We start from the raw sequence: 25,618 nt of genomic DNA on the forward strand, positions 1-25,618 counted from the left end.
AGATGTTATTTGCATTAAGGATGGTAATGGCGAGAAAGTAAAAAAGGTTAAAAGATTCATGACAAGGTCCATCAAAGAGGCATACAAAGCATTCAAAAAAGATAATCCTCTTATAGAAATTAGTCTTTCAAAGTTTTATGCCTTACGACCAAGATGGGTGAAAATTCAGCCAGAACAGACTGTGTGTTCTTGTATTTACTGCAGTAACATGCAACTTATCTGTGTAGCTCTTCGAAATGTAACAAATAACCAAATTGATGAAGACTATCTTCTACTGAAGTGTTTGTGTGACGAAACAAGGAATGAAGATTGCTGGCTCGAGGAGTGTGGTGACTGTCCTGGCACAGAAACATTAACTGTTGAAAACTTTGGCTTGGATGAAGGGGAAGAAGTTACATTTGCGATTTGGGAACATGGTGACCTCATAAAAAAAACTGTATCTGTAAATAATTTTCTGGAACATGTAAGGCATTGGGTTAAAAAAGCTATTCCTCACAGTTACATTAGGAAAATACAAAGGGAAGGAATAGCTGAAGCAAGAAGTTCTGTCCAACAAAATAATGCTCTTGTTTTACATTTTGATTTTGCTGAGAACTGGTCAGTTGTATTGCCTGATGAAATCCAAACTTACCACTGGCAAACTGATCAGCTTTCACTGTTTACCTGTGTTGCATACTTTGGTGCGGAAATAAGAAGTTTTGTTATAGTATCTGATGATATAGCTCACGACTCTGCTCACGTTCTCTGTGCTTTAGAGGTTATAAAACTGGAAATTTCAAAATTTTGTCAGTTAGAACTTTTGAGTTCAATAGTGTACATTACAGATGGGGCAGCTGGAAATTTCAAAAATAGGTTTCAGCTGTATGAACTATGTAAAAATACTCAAACTGTTGAAAAAAAATGGATTTTTTCTGCTACAGGGCATGGCAAAAGTGCATGTGATGCAATAGGTGGTTTGTGTGAACACTTTGCAACTAAGTTCAATCTTCGGGCAGAGTGTGTTAATGCCATTAGAGATTCTGCTTCATTTGTTGCTGAAGTAGGTAACCTTGTACCAAAGATAACTCTATTGGCTCTTGAAAGTAAAACAATTCAAATGTATAGGTCATCTAAGGAAAAAGAATGGGCTACTGTAAAACCAGTTGTTGGAATACAATCTAAACATTACTGGCTGATTAAAAATGAGACATACATGGGACGCACAATTAAAGATAAAATAGAAATAGTTGTACAATCTAACCAGATTAAAACACATTATTCAATAAATGATTTCCAAGTAGGCCAGTTCGTTGCTTGTGTATACGATCAGAATTGGTGGATGGGACAGATCACTGGTATATCTAAAGAGTTGAACGACATGACAGTGTCTTTTATGCATCCCCATGGTCCAGCTAAAGGGTTTCAGTGGCCACAGGAATCTGGAAAGAAGAAGGATGAATGTCCGGTGCCACTACAAAATGTTTTGTTAGCAGTAAGCAATCCTACTCCACTTGGACAATCAGCAAGACTCCACACTTTCGACAAAGCTGAGTTGATGAAGATCCAGCAGATCTACTGTCTTTAATCAGCCAAATAATATTTTAGGAAGTTTGTCAATATATGTTACATATAGTTGAGGAAGGGTAAGCAGTCTACATATAATTAATTATAGGTACATATTGTTGGTTTCAATTTTACTTTGAAATTTTGGTTTTCATGCAAGTTAAAGAGTATGCATATGTATTATATGTGTGTATATGTATTGTGCATATTATGTTAATGTGATAATGTATACACAGACTCTCCTTTTGTAATTCCCAAGGTTTCCCCAATTTACAAATTACATCTCACTTTTTGGAAACTAACAAAACATTTGTTAATTGAGTGTGCAGACCTTAGAAAATGTAAGAAAATACATTTTCACAAAATTCTAGAAATGTTTACAGGCAAAAACACACTATCCAACAAAGTGCATGCTATTACTAAAGGTGAGGACTACAAAGTTACAAATTTTCAGATTTTTAAAATATGGGATTTTTGAGTAATTTTCAATCAAAAATGGCACTTTCGTCAAATTTTGAAAATTTTAAAGTTAAATTTATATAATTCCATGCATCATAGAATTAAAAACAATTTTTCCTGTAAAACTACTGTAATAGGTCCACATATTACCAGAATTACTTTTTATGAAAATTGATTATTCCACATAAAAATTTTTTTTTTAAAATTCAAAAAAATTCAAATTTTTTGCCAAATTCTTTAGTTTCCCCCCCTTAAAGATATTGTCGTTGGGCTCATTGGAACTATTCCACTCTGTAGTTCACTATAATAGGTACAAAATAAAAAAAAATCAACAAAATCAGTATAATAGTTTTGAAATGCCGCTCATTTAAAAAACACCCCTTTTTCCACCTTTTTTGATTTCGAACCAACTTCAAAAGGCTATAACATGGGGAAAAAATTTTTTGGGACAAAATCCTTTTGGCATACTTCTTGTCTGCACTGGTTGTAACTGCTGTAATTTTTTAAAGCAAATCCGAGATGGTGACCTGACACGCTCCTGCCTGAATTGAAATGGAATGGCTCTTGACAGAAGTTTGATTACCTATTTCTCTGGAAATATCTACATTTCATAAACAAGAGGACATCCTACAAATAAACTGTGTTGAAAGTTAGCAAACCTTGCTCAGATCTCTGTTGAGGCAGTCCAGATCCTTGACGTGATGGCCATTCACAAAATGCGTTGCATCCCTCACCAGGCGATACATTATGTGTCCGTTCGGATCCAAGGCATCCAAGATGGGAAATACTGTCTAAAAGCACACATTTATTTATTTAATAACTGTACCATGCCTACAAACTGTAAAAAAGAAACATGTACTTACGAATGAGTATATTTTATTATGAATCATAAACCAGAGGTAGTACAATACGTGTGACCTCTGGACTACAAACTTTAGTTTGACAAATAATCTAAAGCATACAGATACAGCAAAACCAAGAGATAGCGCGACGTTCATAAAATCAAAGAAAACCTAAATGGACACAAAAATCATGCTGTGTTTGTTTTAACACAATTTTCTTAGCTAATAAATCATAATAAAACCTGAAGAAAACTAAATTTCAGAATCTGTGTTAATTGTTCACCACTGCCCTTCCCTAATTTTCATGTTATTTTTTGAGAGGTAATGTTATTCTGAATCTAATGCAGTATATCAGTTGATTATGTAGGTTCAAGGTCATGGTGACCTAGTTCGGTTTTTATTAACTTTATTGTCTTTAATATTTTATAATAGTTTCTTATTTTTAGTTATTTTATTTAGAAAAGCCATTTAACCAAGTTTTACAATTTTATATCATTTAAATGTAATTTTTATAACTATATTTTGTGTGTATTTCATAGGGAGTATGTAACGTTTCTAGAACATTGGGTATTATTTTGGTAAACCAAAGGACGAGAGACAGGTGCACGACATGGCGGCGCCAATTTGCCAGACATTTTATCAGTTACAGAGACGGTCTTGTGCTTTCCGCAAGTATATTTATAATGGGAAAATCCGCAGGTGTTAGCGCCCACGGGAAGGGTACGTTTATCAGGTTTTCATGCCAGCCAATCAGAAGTGAACTTTGAAATTGTATATATATATTTTTTTTTTTACAGAAGCACCTCGATGTGAGTATAATGTAATTTGTGTACTGATGTGTCCTGGTATGTAAGAGGTAATTGTGATTGGCCGATGAAGTCATGTAGCTACTTCTTCCGTGTGTGGCAGTAGGCAGCTGCATAGCCTCATCAGTCGTTGTTCAAGTACTGTGCCAAAAGGATGTGCGGGGTGGCAGATCACACAAATCATGTGAGCGATTAGAAGCAGATAATTTAACGTCTGGGGTTAGGGTCGTGTCGAAGTTAATGTATTTCATCCTTCATTTTTACTAGTGTTTCAGACTTTGTAACTATAAATTAGGCCCCAGATGTGCAGCACAGGTCCAAGAGACATAATGCTTTTGTTGGTACCTAGCAGACGACAAAGTCACTAGGGACTTTATAGAGACATTATTTCCTGAAGGCATAGAACTGTGAGATGCGAGCAACAAAATTTAGTGTTTTATTTACATCATAGAATCATGTCTAGGGCTTTTAATTTTGATGTGAGAAGAATAAATTTCAAACTCGTTTATTTAAATATAAGCTTAGACAGTTTTGAAGAATTTAATAGTCATAGACTGAATTTTATAACCAACTACTTGCAACATCCAACGGAAGTGTATTCTGAATGTGTAAGGAACAATTGTTGACTTAGCCGGACATGGTTGCGACTTGTCACAATGTTATTTTTATTTGTGTGTGTAATTAACCATTTGTCATTAATTTTAAAATAGTAAACCCCATTTTATATCTTGCATTTGCATACAACTGGATGAAATATGCATGTGCATTGGACGTGCATATAGATACATACCGAAATTTCACCCTCAACACTCTCAAGGGGCCCGTCTAGTCTAGGTCTATGTGTGTGAGGCGGGATGATAAATGTGACGCTTGCTGTGCTTCTAGCGCAGTATCGCCTCCAAGCGCAAGACTGACATGCAGACTTCTCGTTATCCATAGGACAATTGTGAAATTTTAGCGGTGACCGTAACATTATACAGCATAGAAATGAAGATATGTAATGCAAGTCCCTTAAGCTTTCAAGAATCTGTACCATTTGTTTTACGCCTAAAAATTACTCTGAAATCATGCTTTTTAGCTATTTTAACTCTTCTAAAAACTAAAAATACAGTTAATAACTTAATCTGAAATCAAATGTACTTTTCGGCCCACTGTGAACTCTTAAATGCTTTTTGTAAACAGACCCCACTCAGATATCTTGAGCAGTTTTCAAATTGGGTTTTTATTCTTGAAGATTTGAATGCAGTAAGTGTGCCCGGGCAGACAGAGCCCTTAAAGAAGTATACAGTAGAACCTCATTTTTACATATTTCAAGGCACCAGGAAAACAAGGGACCGGGAAAACACAAAATGAGGGAAATGTTCAAATTTTTTTTTTATCATCTCACTATATGGGAAACAATAAGAAAATATAGACCACACTAAATAATATCTCAGAGACAGTTACGTTTTTATATATTAACTATAACTTCACTATCTCACATAATTAAAATTATAAATATATCCAATATCTCCGTTCTTCATTATTGCCGAAAGTTAAACATGAAATTTGCTGTTCTTGTGTAAGAGATGAGAATGTTGAAGCATCTTGATATAGCTACTTGGTGCTGAAATTTTGTAATACAATTGATTTTTGAACTTTGTATTTAATTACATGTTAAAGTTTTATTAATTTCAGATTTTTTGATAAATAACACTATAAAACGATAGCTACCACCATCAATATAATTGTTTACGTTGAGGAATAGAAGTTAAATTGCCATAGCATTGTTTGGATATTCATTGCAGCCATTTGACTTTTCAGAATGTTTCTATTGTGTTAAAATGAACATCGACGAATATGCACGAAGACGCCATATTTATAGGAAACTCGGACGCTGCTTAAAACATATTTTAATAATGGAACAGTAATCCGCTCTTTTGTGTATTTAAAATGCGAGTTTTCACCTTTATTTTCATGCATAATACATTTAAGATTAAAGGGGAACGCTAAGAAAAGTACTTATTAATTTTCATGTTTATGTCACGATATGTTTGGTTCATGGCCGTATGGTGTACAATAGCACGTGGCACAAAAAAAAAAGTAAGTTGTTTACAATGGCGAACGAAACTGTGGTGACCATACACTCATGCAGTAACGCTTAATAATTAAACTTCACACTATTCATTTTGAGAATTTATTGTTTTCTCTAGATTTTCCGATGGTTTGCCACGAAATACAGCACTAATTCTACGTAAACAGTGGGAAGTGCTTTTGCACAAGGCGGGAAAATAATGCATTATTAGTATAGGGAAATTGACAGTGCATGTAAAAAAATACGTTAATCGCGGGAATTCGTATATCGCGGGTACGTAAAAATGAGGTTCTACTGTACTTCAAAAATAACTATTCTTTCCAAAAATTGCAGAATCTAGAAAAAAAATCTCACCATGCCTTGCTCTGCAGTATAGATAACTGTTTCAAATTTTGGCATTCCCACTGCCTCCAGAAATTTGTCAACTCCTGGCCTCTTCTTAAATCGCCAGCCGGTCTTATACTGGAAACAAATAAGGGAAGAATTAATACCTTAATTCACTTAACACTGCTCTTATTCTATGTCAAGGAATTTTAAGATTTCTGGCACCACAACCACATGCCCTGCCATTAAGTTATAATTTAAGACACCCTAAACTGCAAAAATGACAGTATGCTTTTCAGCTGTGTCTAGCCTAAAAACTAAGCCAAAAAACCAAATAATGGTATATTTTTTACAGTTATCAAAACAAGAAACCAAAACTGTACAATAGATTTGATTCTGTATGGAATTTCTTTCCGTAACTAATTAAGATTGATCCAGAAATGCTAACACCTTCACTTCACCTAACACAACACCATTGAACAAGAGTTGCGCTGAAAGATCAAGAGTGGCACATTTACCTATACACATTCTCAGATTCTGTATTCTTTCTTTGCTTAACAGCCAGATTGGACCTTTCTAAGCTGACTTGTGATAGTGACATCCAATATTAATTCAAATGTTTAGTCCAAGTGTCAGTATTGAAGATCTTCAACATCTCAAGTAGCCTGTAACTGTTAAAAATAATTTCCGTTAACTGTGATTATAAACATGGCACCCGGTGAAGTTATGTTTCATGGGTACACCCTCTTTTATCGCATAATCGTCGCACGCGCGTAATTGTTGCACCCATATTTTAGGCAGTCAAAATTGAGATAAAAAATCTTTCTCGCGTAAACTCGCATGATGTTTTTGGTCCCGCTAGTAGATGCCTAGCGCTTTGTGTAGGTATCTTTTCCGTATAAAAAGATGTATTTTAAAGTAGAAATCTAATACTTATTCGGTCATTACCACTTCCATAATTAATTAACGGAAAAAAACGAAGTTGTCTGATGTGTAAATTTTCTTATAAAGACGTTTTTAAACGTTATTTCTTTTATCTGATTGTCTGCGTCGCCGCGGTATAGATATATTTTCCGTATAAAACTATGTATTTTAAAGTAGAAATCTAAAATTTAATTTCGGTCATTAACACTTATTTATTTAATTAACGGAAATACAAAGTTTTCTGACATGTAAATTTTATTTTAAAGACGTTTTTAAACGTTATTTCCTTTATCTGATTGTCTGCGTTGCCACGGTGTACCGCTTATAAAAATGTAGCCAGCGCATCATTCATGTTTGGTTATGTTCCTTCCCGTATAGAGTGCGCGCACGTAGTCGAATATCGATATCTCGCCGATTGGATGCAACGCGCTCTCTCTGTCAGGTGCCGAGTTAACTACATTTGATAGCCCGCATTCTTTCGTGGCAAGTGTGTACTACGGCACGTTAGTACACGTCAGATTCAAGTGGCTTGCGTTTACGTTAGAGTTTTGGTTTTTCTATTTAAAGTTGAAGAAAGGTTTATGTTTAATGAATTATTAATATAGATTGTTTGACGTGCTCTTGTATACTCCAACTGTTTTTAAATAAACGTACTTTCCATGAACAGGTATTGTTTTTATGAATAACTTTACCTAACAAAAAATTTTTTTTTACGCATAATTGTCGCACCCCTACTTTTCAAACTTTATTTTAGAATAATATGTGCGACGATTATGCGAGAAAACATGGTAATCAGCCAACAGTTGCATGCAAAGTGCCACTAAGACATTACAGCTTGCGAGAGGAAGCAGACAGCATCAACTGGGAATACTCGCTCATATCACTGAGCTGGAAACACGTAGACCTTAAGTTTTTAATTGTCAGTGCATACACATTTATTTTTACTGCATCTTACCTCACGTACAGCTAAGAGAATAGTGTATACAGGTACTCCATGTTAGTGTTTATGAAGCATACCTGCATACCTCAGTAAGTATGTGTCTCGATTATCCTGACTCTGATGTGACAAAAGTACAAGTATTCTACTCACCGTCCAGTCCGGATGAACGAGCACATCTCGCAGTTCCAGAACCAAAGTGTATCGAGGCTGAATGTATGGAAACTTCAAAGGGTCAGGCAAAAGTTTCTTGTTAGATGGCTCCCTAATTGCCTGGAATGTATAATGGGCTAAATCACCAAAGAAGAAAATTGTTCTCCACTTAGAAACTGCACAGGAGGGTATACACACTCTGAAAACATCTGGTATAGTAAATCTAGCTAACACTGCTCAAATATAAAATGTGGAAGTCTAGTATAAAATAAAAATAAATATTAACTTGAGAGAATTAGTATTGTTGGGTGTGTATTTTCTTGAGGTAGACACAAAACGGGCAGTGAGCCAGTGCCATTGCTATGAAACATCTTACATCGTATTTGCCCTGAAAGTACATAATACTGTGTATTTCAATTCAACAGCTTCTAAAATTATTTCTAGCTTTGGCTATGGATCATTTTACTTATGTTAAGACTGAATCCATAGCAGTTTTAAAAGGCTGTTACATGAAAACTCTGTGTGATACAGTCATTTGTGAGTCAGGGCATTATGCAAAGGCTGTTGCGGATAAATTGTTTCTAGTTCTCCAATAAAAGAAATAAAGTATTCATTAATGTTCCCAATAAAGTACATTAAAATGGCAATGAGAAGTCTGTTTTTTTTTACCCAACCATTAGAGAAAAAGAAATAAAAACTATTATGCAATATTATGCATTAATCTTGATTCTATCTCAATATAAAAATAGTGACGCAGTAGAAAGAAATAAACAATTTTATCACCTAAATACAAACAGTAGCAGCCCTAGACATTGCAGGGCCATACTATTTTTGATAATGGCTTTACCGGGGGTCTGGGAAGGCAGAAGGTATAGCCCCCAGAGAAAAGGACATTCAAGGGCTCTACATGGAAAAATTTTGAAAATTAAATTATTTGAAACAACATTTTTATGGAACTTCTATTTTGATTATTGTTTTAATAATTTGGCATACAAAATTTAAATACTCTTTCCTGATACATTAAATTTTGGTTGGTTTTTAAAAATGCTATCAATCAAACTCTGATGAAATCTCGTCATTACACGAGGCAGTTAAATCATTGAAAGTTTTTTCTAATGTGAAATCATGAAAACCCAATTGAAGTCAAAATTAGCACTTAAAATTACATGCTATTTACAATTTAATTGTTCCTTTTCCCATTAATTTCCATTATTTTTCACATTAAGGCTAAGATCCTGAGTTTCTCGCGAGCGGGCAAAGACACGCGTAGTTATCTTTGTCCTCAACAGAGCGCATTAGCAGTACTGTTGAACGATGTAGCGACGCGTGGAAAAAGGAGGGGGGTGGGCAAGAGGACGCTGTTCTCAGAATTCTTATCGCCCAGCGGGGTGTCATGTTTACGACCGGTCTGGGAGAGGGGGGTGGGGATGGGTGTACTCTTCCTCGGCTAGCATTAGATTTCCAATCCCTTTGCCTATCTGTCCCTTTCCCATACACCCATCCAAGACTACTCGATCCTCAACAAAGGGCAAGAGAATAAATATTACTATTTTTGGTACATTTCAGTTAGAAACCCGTACGTAACCGAGTGCAAGGTAATTATAATAAATATTAATTTGGTGCACTACACATATACGATATACAAATTGTATGTTTTACTGCGGTGATTATGTGGCCAAAACTATCAAGATTTGGTCTCTTTTCCAAGAACGCTCGTTCACAGCTAACCGCTACATTCAAATAAGTTGGCCAGTAATGTAGTTTTCCTGCCCCCGTAAAAAATATAATAATAATTTTTAACTGTGTACTACAAAGGTTTTGCGCTCCTACAAATTTTATTTCTTTACACATTTTGTCACAGGTGTGTGCGTATGTGTATTACACAAACAGTTGAACGTTGACCATCTAATAGCATGACGTTATGTTGCAAAGCGATATTATTTGCTATATTTGATATCTCATTAGGACTGTATTTTTCTTTGCAACTATATATACAGGTGAACTTTTTATACTATCGGAGAATATTTTGTAGCTGAATATCTGTCTTCAAAATATTGCAGGTTATTGCATTAATTTTAGTGTTTTAAATGTATTATGTTTTTAAGCATGTATACATGAGGCTAGAGCTAGAAAAATGTTTGGTTTCCGTTTTTAGCTGACCTGCAGCTTATGGCTTTTGATTACACTTCCTTTTTTTATATGTGATGTTTAAAAACGATGTTATTTGTAAATGTCCTGGCATTCGTACTTCTTGTAAAAAAACATAATCATATTTTCGAAAAATAAGCTATCATTTAGTAATTTATTATTGCAATATAAATACGTGTGTATGCCAGTCGCGTCTGGCGAAATGAGGAGCTCCTTCACGCTATCCCTACTGGTGACGTCAAGCATCACTGGTAGTTCGTCTTTTATGTATGAACTGGAAGTCAAAGAGGCTCAAAATAAACATCAGTTGTAACTAATAATAATTATTTAATTCTGAAAGTGCCACATACTCGAAGAATCGCCTTCTCTACGCAATCAAACGTGTTGGAAGTAAAATATCTAAGGAGTAGGCTACACGTCATAGGTTGTATAAGAATATTTTGGAGGGAGCTAACCAAAGGATATTTTATCAAGCATACAGATAAAGTGATATTTTAAGAGTAGTAATTCCCCCCCCTCCCCCCAACACCACCCACAAACTGACGGATTTATTGACACATCCGTACATAAAAAAACACTGCTCCAGAATCTGCACCTGAATCGTCTTAGTGGGGAAAAGGTGTACATAAATTACGATCACTGACTGAAGTTATACAGAAGGTAATCAACCAGAGTAAGTGATTAGGAGCAAGGAATACTAATCCAATAAATATGCCATTGATATAATTTAATGATAATTTTTACTCACGTTTTAGAATTTGATATTGCTGAATAGCAAATTTACATTTTGAAATATTGTAACAATGAAAAATTGTGAACCAATAAATATTTTTTGCTGAGTGTATAATTTGATTATGTCTTAAGACAAATAGAAACTAGATATTATGAGTACAAAATATTTGTAAGTAATAAAAATTTACATAATAAAATACTTACATTAATACAAAATACAAATATTTTTCTTAGATATACAAGTATAACTTCAATTCATTTTCGGCCAACGAACATAAAGTTATGCTTTGGGCCCTGATAATAAATAATACCTACATAATTACATTTTCACTTTTCACCAAAAGTACATGAGGTACAAAAGTCAACAAACCTTAAAACACAATAAAAATATACCCGGTATACATTATATTTTAATAAAAACACCAATACAATACTAATTTTAACTGAACATTTTTTGGAGGTATGCATAATTTTATTAAAATTAATCAGAAAGTAATGCAGTTACATGTTTACAACCTTGCGTACTTCACTTGCCTTTGACGAATCCGGATATGTTCAATGTTTAGCCAGCCAAAAAGGATGTTTGGATTTTATTTTTAAACACATGTGAAATTAGTCCTTTCTTTTAACACTTCATCGCTGTCACGTGAATTGAAGGCATCTTACATTATTATTGTACTTTTGTTTTGTAGTAACGATCGGTAGGCTAAATATATACATGTGTTTGTTGAAACTTCGTTTTTAACATCCATAAATTAATTTTGTCAATTTATTTATTGATACCAGTAAAATACAAAATAAATGATATTTATTTTACGACCTCTTAAATTATTTAAATGATATATAAAATATGACCAAATTTTTTTCAAATGAAGACGTATTTTCAACTGGAAGTACGCGAGAATTACACAGATTCATTTACTTGCGTATTGCATAGCATACTTCACGTCCATTTCTGACAGCCTTGCGAAGTCACTTCCAAAGTATCTACAAGTATATTCTTCAGGCGAATTCTGACACAGCATTATAATCTTCCATTATATCTAGAAGACGTGTTCTTACATTTGCTTGGAGTTTTCAATTATTTTTTTGAAATAATAAAGGCAATTTTAAAGTTTAACTCCATTTCAGAAACACTTACGCAATATATTTGGTGGTTCTCTGTAGTGGGTTGGAATTTTTATAGGCCAGTGTGTGAGCGAGTGAATTACTTTTTGCATATTCGAGCAATTCAAAACTTAGGCAATAAAGTTTAATTATAACAATTTCACGTAAGCTAGAAAGCTCAAAGGCTGGTAAAACAATAGAATTTTATTTCATATAATTCTAGATCAATTTCATCTAAGTATAACACACCCATTTAAACACATTTTATATACATAATAATTTTACTTCAGCAAGATCTTCGGTTTCTTGTAACACAAATAAAATTACCTAAAAAAATTACTGGACATACTTACAAAAGTTTTTAGATTGTAATATTTGCCAAATAATTTAAATAAATCTAACTGAAAATGGAAGAACACAATATAAAGGTCTTTAAAATTGTATTTTGGAAAATTACCTGAATGTTTATTTGCTAAAACTCCTCATTTCACTTGTTCAAAAGTATTTACATGTATACATATGCGTGCGTGTATGCGCGCACTTGGAACTTATGTTTCTTTGATCATTTATAGTTGCAAATAATGTAGCGGAAGTTAAATTGAAAAATATATCATTCTTTCTGGCCAATATTTGTTTACAAACATAATTTTACATTACCCCAGAAGAAAAATAAAAAAAAAAGAATCGCCACTGCTTTGTAATTGTGTTTCTAACGAACTTGTGTAACTAACGAAAATGTTTAACTGCTCAAGGTTAGTGATACAATAAATGCTTGGGTAGTGAAAAATCTATTGTTAAAAACCAAAGGTAATTTTAAACGACTTTTAGTTAACCATTGTTCAACGACAGCATCGAGAGATTGGCCCTTATTTTTGTATTTTTGTATCGTTATATACATAACTAAATCATTACGGGAGGAAGTTGCCATAGGCGGCTGGTCCTTCAGTTACTATTTTTTTTTAAACATCTCTATAGAGTTGCAATAGTAACTATTAATATTTTGATCATAACTCATTTATGTAACATTACACCCAGAGGTATAGCCCATTTTACCAGAGCTTAAGTCGAGGTACAAATATAATTAAAGAAACACAATTAAATAAATATTACTAAAGAAATATAATTAAATAAATTTATAGAAAATCATTGTCATTTTGCAAATAAATTTTTTTTACAATAATTGAAATATTCTAATAAAATCTTAAACATTATTTATTTGTCTTGAATGTACGATTCTTGAATAGAAGTATAAATAACAATTTAATAATTTAAATTGATTTTGGAAGTTATATTATTATATAAAACCATTTTGCTATTATTGTAATACACCGTGATTGCAGGATTCATTCATGTGTTAAGGTAAAGACTCATATCAAAATACATAATGAAGTCACTAAGATAAAATGTGAAATAATGTTGTAATAAAATGTAATGTGCGACGTTCACAGGTTAGATATTATAATCATATTTAGCACTTTAGTATTTCCAAAATAAGTTTTATTTTAAGACGCCCAACTATTATAATAAATCTCTATCTACTAAAACAATTCAGTAATTGTAGTTAGATGATTTTAAATAAAAAATATTCTATGAATAAATTTGTCACGACAAGTGAAGCATATTAATAATAATTTACATCACTGAAAAGCTGACAAATATATCTATAGAAATTGTCGACAACGTGAGACGGTTTTCAATTCATTGATTACCATTGCTGATACTAGTGTTGTGTTTTCACCGTTTCGAAGCGATAATATTCCCGCCTGAACTCCTGCGATATTAGAGCCATCTAGTGAGTAAACTCGGAACTAATCGGAGCTCTAGCGGCCAACTGTTGAACTCGTTCCTTTCATCAGCGGCAAGTGACAGTTAAATCACAGTATTTAATACTCAGATTATTTAAATTCTGTACGTTGTATTAAAAAAATTACTAGACAGAATTGTTCATTGTACCTCCTTTAAGTTGTGTGCAAAGTAACAGCCGTGTACCGTTAAAATATATACCTAATATTTAGTTTTGAAAATTTCAAAATTAAAATTAAATAAGAAAGCATTTTTTGAAAAAAATTTTATCGTCATATTTACAAAATTCAAAGTTTTATTTACAATTCTGTCTAGTATGTATTTTTTATCTACTACGATATTCATGGGAGAAATAATTTTCTTGGAGGCTGCAAAACTAAGGATCTTAGCCTTAAACTTGAGGTCTGGGCTAGAGGGCTTGATTTTACTTTGATACGAGAACTACTGTATGGACAACACTGTATGAAAAGGCACACGGACCCAGCGGAGACTCCTCTCGGGGCTTGACATTGCCCATGTGGGAGCGAGATTTGGACCCTCTAAATTTTGCACACCAACTGCCAAGACCTGGACCGCTCTCAGCATCAGGCACACATTAAGGATTAACACAGCGGGCTCTCAGGGCGTCCCACACGCCGCCATGCAGTAGAGGTTATACACGTGGGCACAAGAAGAAAGGAACACCATTTAAATCACACGTCTATGTTTATTAAGAAGTTACACTGTCCCATATACATCATCATTAAACAGTTAGAAGACCAAGGCAGTTTATGTTGTGATGTGGTCCACACACATGGCCACACAAGAATTACGCAAGGGTGATTAAATGATTGCAGAGAGTTATAAGAATAATTAATGAAACAGCCTGCCGGCCGAGAGTAGCCCTGAGGAGAAACGTAAAAAGATTTAAAGACTTAAGAACATGAACGGAAAACTACTTATCAGTGATTAGAAGCGGTGGTCGCCGGAGTGCTGGTGTGTGTGCTCTCGACCAGTGATGACGAAGGACTAGGACGAACGAATGCTTTGCACGGGCAACATGGCGTCTCTCGTGCTGACCAAACTACAGTTACGTTTTTATGACTGCGTGCCAAGAGTTATTGAACACTAGACACACAAAACACTCATACAATTATTGTGTGCTTTCTCGCTGCTAGAATGATTGAATCAATAAGTAATTTAAAAATTAATTTTCCAACAAAGTATAGCTTTGGCCGGACTTGGGTCCGCCTCAGGAACGTCTGGTGCCGTCTTTAGTCTCACCAAAATTAAATGTAATATTTCCTAAACAAAATCCTCCTGGCCAATCTGCCATGCCACAAAATTCTTAGGATAAAAAATAAAGGTATTCATTTAATTTATAATTATGTAAGGGGACGGAGCACTGAAGCTACGGCGCCCTCTCACGGGAGTCTGTGGCGTGCCATTCATAAACACACATCACGCAGCACACGCACGTGTACATGTCAACGGTGCAAATGCCAGAAAGGAGTGGCTAGGGATGTCATGGGACTGCAAAGAGAGCTGAGTCTGACCAGGCTTAAAGGGGCAAAGCCCCAGTCGATGTCAAACTAGATAAACCAGGATAATTAAAATAAAATGGGTTGGGCGGAACACTGGGCAGTTGTCTGGTTTGCCTGGCCCAGAGCTGCTACTGACTACAAACACAGTGCACCAGTTTCTGGCATGTTGCAGGAGTGCACAGAAACGTTGTCTGCACAATAATAAGTGAGTTTTAACTTTCGGAAGAGGAAGTAATATAAATGAATGTTAGATACTATAAAAAGGGGGTGAATAGGATCAAAAGTTTGTAAAATTATATTTTGAAACATAATAAAGCAACAAAAATGATACATTTTTCTAATAGTTCTAATGTTAGTTCTAATAATTAGTTCTATATATAAATATTTTCTGCTATATTATGTTTCAAAATATAATAATGCAAACTTTTGATCCTAATCACCAGGTTTTATGGTACTTTCATTCCATTTGTCAGAGCCTTGGCCTGTTGAAAATGCTTCCTGCAGTGTTAGCTGTTGCTGGGAAAACTAAATCACTGACTGTGAGTTAAATGAATTGAACAAGTGCATGCAAATATATTGCTACTAATTAGTCTGATTTTTCCTTCTGTACATGTGTTTAATACATGGAAATACTTTGATAATATTTATGGATAAAATAACAGTTACAATGAGCAAATATTATAAATAAATTGGTCAAAACTTAGGTAACGCGTTTCTATTAAAGATGTTTAACTGTATTTAGTAGAGGTATAGGTAACTCATAAGTAATAGAAAAAAACTACTGTACCCGCTTGAAGTAGTCTAGTTGACTGAACATTCTACAGAAATACTGCTTAACCAATGGCATGTCAGAGAATTCATCAACTATCACTTGACCATTTTCATCTTTTTGTGGCCCACCTGGAACAAAGAAAAAATGTTTAACTTGAAGGGGGAAAAAAGACAACAAACATCAGAATTTTACTGTAAACTATATCAAAGATCTAATGATGAATTGAAAATCCTTACATCAAATAACCATCTCTTACATATTATGATTAAAATTTTCTCATAACTCATTTGGTTTTGCTCTTTCTTGACAAAAACTGAGGTTATTTCTCAACTGTGACAGCTTGGCCATTAGTGAGACTCGGAGACACCATCTTAACATTCAGGATCTTCTAACACCACTAGATTTAACTATAGAAGGAAAAGGGATTACAGGATAGGGAGAGTAGGTAGGGCAAAGTTTATAAATAGCTTTAGGTGGGATTCTGGATCTTGCACCGATCGATTAGGCATTGCCGTCATGTGTTGTGGCCGGCTCAAGAATTACTTCAAAACTGTTCTTTTCTCTTAGCCTTACTATTTATTTCCTTTACTTAATCAGCACTTTTCTGTGCGTGACATCACTGGGAGCTCCTACTCTCATCTAGCTACGAACCGGAGACCTCCAGCTCTCGCAACAATGGCACAGCTCTTTATGAACTGTTTGTCCGCAACCCGCTCTACCTGTTACTATTGTTCTTGCGAAGAAATTCTGTTGACTCCTATCCTATCTGCATCTCGCTGGTTGGTTTTCTCCGCGTGCTCCTGATAATTCCTCTCAGTATTCTGTTGTGAGTGTATCCAGTTGACGTGACACACGGTGTTCCAGACGAGGACGCCACCAGCCCAGCCCGTAACAATCATTTCCTGTGAATGAATCAGCACTCTGCTACAACACAATGTCCTTGTCCTCTCTCATGTCCGCTCCCTGCAGCGAACTCTCCGCCGGCTACCCGCCCTCTCCTCCACGTGCCTTGCAAGTAAGCGCTCTCAACGACAGTGGCAAATAAACTGCTGATGACTTAAGACGCAGGGCGTGCCAACTGACCGGTATTTGCTTTTTGATTAATTAGCATTAATTACCTAAAATAATGGTTATGTACTACATTTGGAAGTCATTTTATTATCATTTACAAGTGTGAATAGTAAACAGACAATATTTTCTTGCAGTTCAGGGTTTATTTTTGCTATAGTGTTACATTAGATAAAAAAAAAAGCAACACGCTTGCTCGGCTGCAGCATACATGAGCAATAAATAAAGAAGCAGGCTGGGTGACCAAACACTGCACGCCTTGCTATTTCTTCAATCGTATTTTCACAATTCACAATTCACAAAAAAAAAAAAAAAAAAACTAGATTTAAAACATTGAGTTATTGACATAAGAAATGTGAATTTGACAGATTCTTATTTTTATATATGAAATGTTTCCTGTTACTAGCGCACCTTGTTGTTTAGTAGTAGTGAAATGTTTACTAAAGTTTATACAGAGTTAAATTTTATTGATATGTAATTTGTTTAGTTTATTAATTACATATATTGTAAGTTTATTTTAATTTGAGGGGATCTCTATTTTTGTGGAAAAACTATTGCGATTATGTGAATTCAAGTCTAATTACTCATAAATGACTATTGTGTAAGGACATATCATTACTTTGTTAGTAAAATGACAATGAAAAAACTTAATTATACATACTTTTTGTATGTTGTTTTAATTTGCCATTCCAAATCCTGGAATTATCTCCAGATCGTCTGTGCACAATCCCAAAACCCCAGAATTTAAAAATAAGAGCCGGTATCAAATTATCTAGCTATTGTTTACTGCAACGAATGCACGATAAACACGTTTGACCATGTGTTTTGAGTAGTGGATACAATTAACTCGCCTAGTGTTGCGTGTCAGTTTTTAATTTTTTTATTTAGCGTATGAAAGACATTTGTCTTGAATAATAAGTCCAGTGGAAATCCTGTCAAGAATTTTTAAACAGATAATATCAATGTTTTAATAAATGATAATAGTGATGATAGAAACAATATGACAAACATTTTGTTAATATCTCTAACTTTAAAAAAAAAGCCAGCAGTTAAAAATTTTCCCTTCTTATTGGAGAGATATTTTAATTATTACTGAACAAGCACCTCTTTGATTCTGACAAAACTTTTTTTATAGTAAAATTATGTACTATTAACAATACTGTCAATTTTTCTGGCTGTTGAGTGTGCATTAAAACTATGAAAAAAATTAAGCTATTATTTATGTAGGAATATGGAAAAAATAATTTTTTATTCTCTGAAGCATTTCCTAATGGATGCTGTTGGGTTTATTTTTCCAGCTCTTATAAATGTTGAGAAAAAAGAGATTAAAAAATAACCAACCCTACATGTATGTTTTTAATTATATCAAAGAAAGTTCAAGATCAGGCACCAAAACTATATGTATTGTATTTTCATGGCTGGCAAATATGACATACATTCTTTAAGGGCCATTCCATGTCAAGTGATCCAGAAAAAAATTGTTTGCTTGACCATTTTATAAATAAATGATTCTTTGTTTGTTCAGTCCTACATGATTAGAGAGTCCAAAAAATTAATTTAAAATGTCTGTTTTTTTCTGAATTCCAATGACAAACAATTTTTTTTATATATATAAAACATGCTGATTTTTGCATTTGTAAGGGTTTGTGTTAACTTGTATTACTTGGAACCGGTCAGGTTGATGAACCAAAAATCAGCTAATTCAGGAAGATACAGCCTTTATCATTTACAGTATTTATTTAAGAAAATGTTTTCCCAAAGAGCAAAAATCTACCTAAAATATGTACTTTAAAATGACAAATTTTTTATTTTTGAAGGAATATAATTTGCTAAACAAATCTATTCTTCATATTACTTTTTCTGGATGTGTAGCTACTTTATGCACTATTTAAAAAAAATTTCAACAATGAAATTGCCTTTTTTAAGAGTTATGAGCTTCCAAAATCAGAAAATTAAAAAAAAAATTGACAGCTTATATTTTCATTGGAACAATGTATAAATATTTGAAACTGTTACAGATCAACCCTCTAGGCCTATAGTGTATTATACTCCTATAAAAATTTCATCTTTGAGATTTAGTTTTAAAGAAATAATTTATAAAATATTGATAGCTATCTTATGTCTAAAAAACTTAATCGACTTTACTTCTACCAATTCTATAAATTGCTATAATGTTTAAAATTATTTCAGTTTTTTTGCATCAATATTGTATACAAATTGTTTTTATTTTCATTAGTGTAGTATTGAATACTCTGTTTGCACAGTATGTCCACTGTAACATTTTGTTTGTGTGATCATTGGTAAGTTGTGCCTATATAAAATATTTTCTAATTGTACTTATAAAAATAATATATAAATAAATGAAATAATACAGACTATGATAAATTATAATTTTAATGTAAATGAATTGTGCAAGTGGTAATTAATTTTTTTTTAATTTGTTTCTTTAAGTGAAAACTTGAAGGTTTTGATTGTATTAAGGCTATGTGAATAGCAAAATCCAACGAAATAGAACTTTAAAATTCGCATAATTTACTTTGAATAATAAATACACAAGGGAAAGTGCCTAAAGTACACAGCGTGCAGGGTAATCGCAGTTTAAGGAAGACAAACACCACAACTGTCCGTAATCTCTGTGCTGCAAAAATACGTGCTTGGACTGCCTCTTGTAAAGGTCAAACGTTGCCCAAAAGACTCTGGCATGTCAAATTCAATGTACATAATTTTTTTTCATAGCCACAAACTATGGAGAATGATGTAATTACAAAAAAAAAAAATGTGAAAACAAACCCAAAACCTTATACAGTATTTTTCCTACATCAGCTGCAAAAATTAAGTCCAATTTTTTTACTTTCGGGGGGTCCTCCCTTCCCTTTTACATAGCTTTAATGCAATCTAATCCATGAACACTTTTGAATGAGGGGGGGGGGGGGGGGGGGTTCGCCGCCCCCCCCCCTCCTTTTCCCATTTCCCTGGGATGAGTTCTATTACAAAGTAAACTTCTTTCTTGAATAATGATTATGGTACACAAGTAGAATCATTTTCATAATTCCAACCCAAAATAATTTAGTTTCAAACAAAACCTTACAGACCTGACATGTTTTTGCATCTATCACTTTACTGAAGGATGTTAAGAATTAATCACATACTGCTCTCAAATTGTTAAAATATTAGCACTTTAATAAATATTGTGCGAGCAAAGCTACTGTTAATAAACAACATAACATTCATAATTATAGCGTCTTGAGAAACTGTAACCAGATTGCTTGAAAATAGATAAAATATATTTGAAAGTTTTTTTTTTTAAAAAAAACCTCTCTTCAAATTTGTATAACTAGTGACCTGCAACTTATTACCAAGACATTACTGCAAAATAAGTGAAAGCACAATGTGGTAGACCTGCAACTTTCTTTAACGATTGTAAAATATCTGGACCCAACAAGGTTAAAAAGAAACAAACAAATTGAGGTTGGGATGTACCTGGTGGAACCAGAAGGTCCCAGAGTTTCATAATGGCTAGGCCCAAACACTCGTTGCTTTCTGCTGGATCTACTCTCATTTACACAGCTCGGAGACCATCTCGAGCATGCAGGATGTGACAGGAAACTCAGTAGACCAAGGAGCAAGATGATGCCCATGGCGACGTTCCACTGGGGAAGAGGAAGGAATACAAGAGAGAGCATATCAAGCTACTGCCTTGAGGAGAAAACAGAGAGCACTGTTACAGCTAGCTCTCCTTGGGCCCACAGACAAATACATTTTTTTTTTTAATGCTTTCACCACCAAAGGCTTGAATACAGCTCAGCTTACAGGGGCTGTAACATAGAACTTGCAATGCACTCTCAAAATCCTTTGAAACTAATATCTATATAAACCTCTATATAAATTTTTCTGCTCCCTTATATATGGTCTAAATAATGCAAAAAAAAAAAATAATGCTGTCCCCAAGGTGATTCTATATGCAAAGTTAGCAATTTTTACAACTTGGTAAGGTCAAATGTTATAGTCGACAGAAAGAATGCACTCCAGTTCAGAGCCTTGCTGGTAAAGACATGTGTTGTGCGAGTCAGGATCACACTTAATGCTTCCTGCTTCTAAAACTCAAAATGTGAAAACACACGTTACCTAGTTCTACAAACATGTAAACTCCAAGTATGCCAAAAGATGCTCCAAATGCTATAAAACTGTATTTCATCGTCCTCCACGAAGCATCTCGTTTCTTCTGTTCTTCATTGCTTTCTTTATTATCTTCAGCTATTAACTTGCGTGTGTCTGAAAATGTTCCTGTAAAAAAACCAAACACACAAACTGCACATCATTTTGTCACACTCAAATATGTACTCTACATGTAGTTGACTCTAATTTAACTAAACAATTTTGAAAGCCTAAGATTTAGCCATATTTACATGCCCCAGCATGGAGAACAATGTGGACTTTGCAAGGCTCACAAGAAGACTTAGCACAAACTTACATTACCATACCTCAGCGGTAAGATGGCTGACACTTAAAGTAATGCTAGAATTGTGGCAAACAATATCCAAACAAAATGGGATGAGACATGCTTAAAATTTAAAATATTGTTAAAAACTTGTGTATTGTATGATAAATATATCACACGTATCATTTCTGCAGCATAAAATTAAATTAAGAACAGATGTCAATGGTTCTGCACCAGGTGGAAAATAGTGATAAAAAATGGTAGTAAATAAAAAGGATGCCCATTATAGTAGTGATGATGAATATTCACTATATAAAATAATAGAAGTTTTACAAGCAGAGATGTGTGAGGTGAAGAAGCAAAATGAAGTTGTAACAAGTTTCAATCGTTCACGGTTAAGACGATGACTGTGCCTTACACAACCATAAACACTTGAAGAATCTCTCGACGACTGTTGCAGGTAGTGAGATGTAAAATTCTGTTGATGATTTTAATATTATTCATAACTTTGTATAGGTAGTTAAAATTTAATAAATGAGTTTGAAATAAATTTGGCATTTATTCGTTTTATAACGAAAACACTACAGGTCCTACACAAGATCACGAACGAACACACTTGCTCAATTTCATTGATCGTTATTTGCATTCCTGTGCCGTAAAACCAAATAATGTGCCTAGCAACTCCGTCATCTAGCTACGAAAATACACTGGAAAATACTCCCAGTAAACCAGCGAACCACCCGGGCCTGCACCGCACATCTGGGGCCTATAAATTCTAATTAAACATCCCAAAACTAAAAAAAAAAATACTTGTTACCCAGATGTGAAATTGTCCATCCTTACAATCTCATATTTGATGAGCCACCTCCCTCCGCATGTACTCTTAACACAGTAGTAATCGACCAACGACTGATGAAACTCAGCACGTCACCTACCTTACAGAAAAAAAGGTTGGGACTTCCCTGAAATACTGCTTTACTATTGGCTACACATACCCTACAAATGGGGTCAAATAATATTTAAAATAATAAATAAATGATGCCAGAAATTTCTTTTGTCCTCTAACTCACATTTAAGTGAGCTTCATTGCTTACCCCTATAAAGTGCTGAATTTGGTATGTGAGTCGATAAGCTACTTTTTTTTAAAGGTGACTTAACCAAAATAATTTTTTTTTGCTACTACATTTAATAGTAGTTACTTTCCTGAAATGGATGGTTATAAAAAGATAAGGAGCTTTTAACCTAGGAGCTTTTAACCTGTGAATTTTTATATTTTTGAAATGTCTTGTAATTTACAGCACAAAAAATTTTAATATCCATATACCATACTTAGACATTGATACTCATGACCTGTGATGAAAACACAAATTGAGAGAAATTGCTACCGTCTGGCTAGCACAAAATTAAAATATTTGTAATTCACTAAAAACATTATTTCCAATAATTTTTTTTTTTTACCAATTTTATATTTTTTCTTTGCAAGGTGTATAAACTTTTAAAATTATGATCATTTATTCATTTGGCAGAATAAATTTCAACTATTTTGTTAAATAGATTTTTTTTTTTTTTTTTTAAAGGAACATTTAGATATATGCACAAGGTGCTGTGGATCTAAGGGTTTTCCTTCCAAATGTAGGAATTGATGGACCAACTTGACAGGTCTTGAGAAAATTGTCATTTAGTTTGTGAATGGGCAATTTATAACTGTAGCTTGCGCTTTTCAGTTGTTTTTATTAGGCAAATATTTAGGATTTTGCAAAATTATTTGACTAATTCATTGAATTAAATGTTCGTAACTTATTTTCAGGCCAACACTAAAACTCACTTCCTGCCAAGAAACTGAACTGCTTCTGTATTAGATCAGTTTTATGTCATTTTAATGTTATTTTAAATTTTTTTGAATGGGGTGGTTTGTCTATGAAGCATAAATGAATGTACACCAAAGTTCTTCAAGCATTTTCCCATGTAACTAAAGATGCTAGTTGATTAGATAAGATCAGCCTCATTTAAAAACTAAAATATTGAACATCTTAGAAAATGTGTTTTCTTTATGTTTAAATAATGAAAAAACATGCTAGTTGCAAAGATCACGGAAACTCATGTAGTTCAATATATTTAAATCAAGTTAATATGAAGATAAAATTCTTAAACTCACAATACCGCAAATCCTTCCACACTATAATAGGTACTAAAGTAAAGTGAGGTAGTAATTTTGAGGGGGGGAAAAAGTATGTTAATCACAGTGTTATCACAAATCTGCACTATTTTGCTTCTCAATAATTCCTAGCTGGCTACAGCAGCTTTACAACTTTACAACAATGACAAAAATCTTGCGGGCTATCAGTGCACAGATGAGGAGCATAAGCGGTAAGCGTGGTGGGGGAAGAGGGGGAAGTAGGGGAAGTGAATGCATATCAGCGAGGTGCAGCCAAAGAGTTTAGAAAATCTCCTAGGGCACTGCATATTTTTCTTTTAAGCCTATTATCCGTTCAAAATATGTATAACATATAGCAACATGTAGAAACACACACCAGTGTTAAAACAATGGATTGATGATTTCAGAACACTTGATGCCAACCAGGCCTTGCCGAGAATGCACTATTTAGTTTCATATAGCTCTGAACACTACGACTACGCCGATCTGTTCCCAGCAAGTTTGCAACTATGGAGGTCTGTTCAAAAAGATTTGGCGCACAGTATACTGCATTATGTTAAAAGATTTTCAGTTGAGTGATTTTAAGAACTTATAACTAATACATACTTTTTTTTAATTTTAATTATTTATAACCTAAAAATTTCCTGGTCTTTCTAATAACTCAACTATCAAGTTACTTAGATTCATTTGGAACTATAAAAACCATAATTATAAATATATATATTTTTTATTAGCCCATTAATTATAATCACTTATATTTTACCTCCCTTTTTCACAGCTCTAAAACTTTACAACTACCCCAAAAAAAATTTCTACATATCATAATCAAATGGAGACAAACAATTATGTTACAAATAAAAATCTTTACTCACTGCATGGATTATAAAAACTGCCGGTGGGCAACAAAGTTAATTTTAAAAACTTCTGTAAAATTTTTGACGTATTTGTTTTTAAAGTGCAGTTATATGTCGCCAGTAAGCGTGAACACTTTGGAATATTATTCAGCGGTCTTACTAACTTTAAAACGTACAAAGCCATGCCGATAACTTTAATGTTTACAAATGCTTAAGCACCACATGGTTATAACTACCAAAGAGAAGAAAATATAGTCAGTCAACTGAAAATTAAAAACCAAAGAATATGTAAACATCAAAATTAAGAGGATATATATATATATTTTAAATTGGGGACTCCCACAAGGGGAGTCACCCGCCGAAAATTCATCTTTATTAAAATATAAAAGTACAAGGATAAGTGAAAAATATATGTATATATACATGGCCGCGAGGGCTTCATGGTGACAATGGTTTTATTTACAACATGTTCAATGAAGAAGCTCCTCCGACGTTCCGTCCCTGGGGCTCTGCTGCTTGGTTGGTGGCGTCCGTTGGCTGACTGGCGGGGTGGTGCTCTGTTGGTGATGTTGCCATGCTGCTGATGAGTGGCAGCACAGAGAGGCGGAGTTGATGATGGTGGTTGGTGGCAGCGAAGACTATGGTGGTGCTGGAGGTGGTAGTCCGTAGTTCTGCTTGTTGACGTGGTGGTCACCTGGGTTACCTGGCGCGTGCGCCAGCCCCTGGCCGCGCATCATCGTTGTCGTCGTCGTAATTGTCGCGTAGATGTCCGGTGCTGAAAAGCGGTCAGCAGGGATGTGGTGTGTCAGGTTGCGAGGACAGTCAGCTGTCTGATGAATGGGTTGTTGCTGCGCCCGCAGCGGCGGAGGAAGGTGTCGGTGGAGGATGACAGGGTGTGGTGTAGGTGGGGGAGACCGGTCTGGTCGAGGGTGTTCCTGGCATGGCGCGGGGGAGCCC

General features: G+C 34.3%; 1 protein-coding gene across 1 annotated transcript in view; it reads right to left on the bottom strand.

Annotated features, from left to right (window-relative positions):
* The window catches only part of LOC134535189 (mitochondrial import inner membrane translocase subunit TIM50-C-like), a 47,362-nt gene extending 22,464 nt beyond the window's left edge, over positions 1-24,898 (bottom strand). The window contains exons 1-6 of the mRNA XM_063374213.1: positions 24,680-24,898; positions 21,340-21,498; positions 16,162-16,274; positions 8,062-8,181; positions 6,078-6,185; positions 2,661-2,792 (exon numbers count right to left, since the gene is read on the bottom strand). Of these exons, the coding sequence (XP_063230283.1) occupies positions 2,661-2,792; positions 6,078-6,185; positions 8,062-8,181; positions 16,162-16,274; positions 21,340-21,498; positions 24,680-24,845 (798 nt within the window). The 5' untranslated portion in view covers positions 24,846-24,898. The remainder of the gene's footprint in view (positions 1-2,660; positions 2,793-6,077; positions 6,186-8,061; positions 8,182-16,161; positions 16,275-21,339; positions 21,499-24,679) is intronic.
* Between the last annotated feature and the right edge of the window lie 720 nt (positions 24,899-25,618).

Source organism: Bacillus rossius, chromosome 1, assembly GCF_032445375.1.
Source record: "Bacillus rossius redtenbacheri isolate Brsri chromosome 1, Brsri_v3, whole genome shotgun sequence".
Classification (NCBI taxonomy): domain Eukaryota; kingdom Metazoa; phylum Arthropoda; class Insecta; order Phasmatodea; family Bacillidae; genus Bacillus; species Bacillus rossius.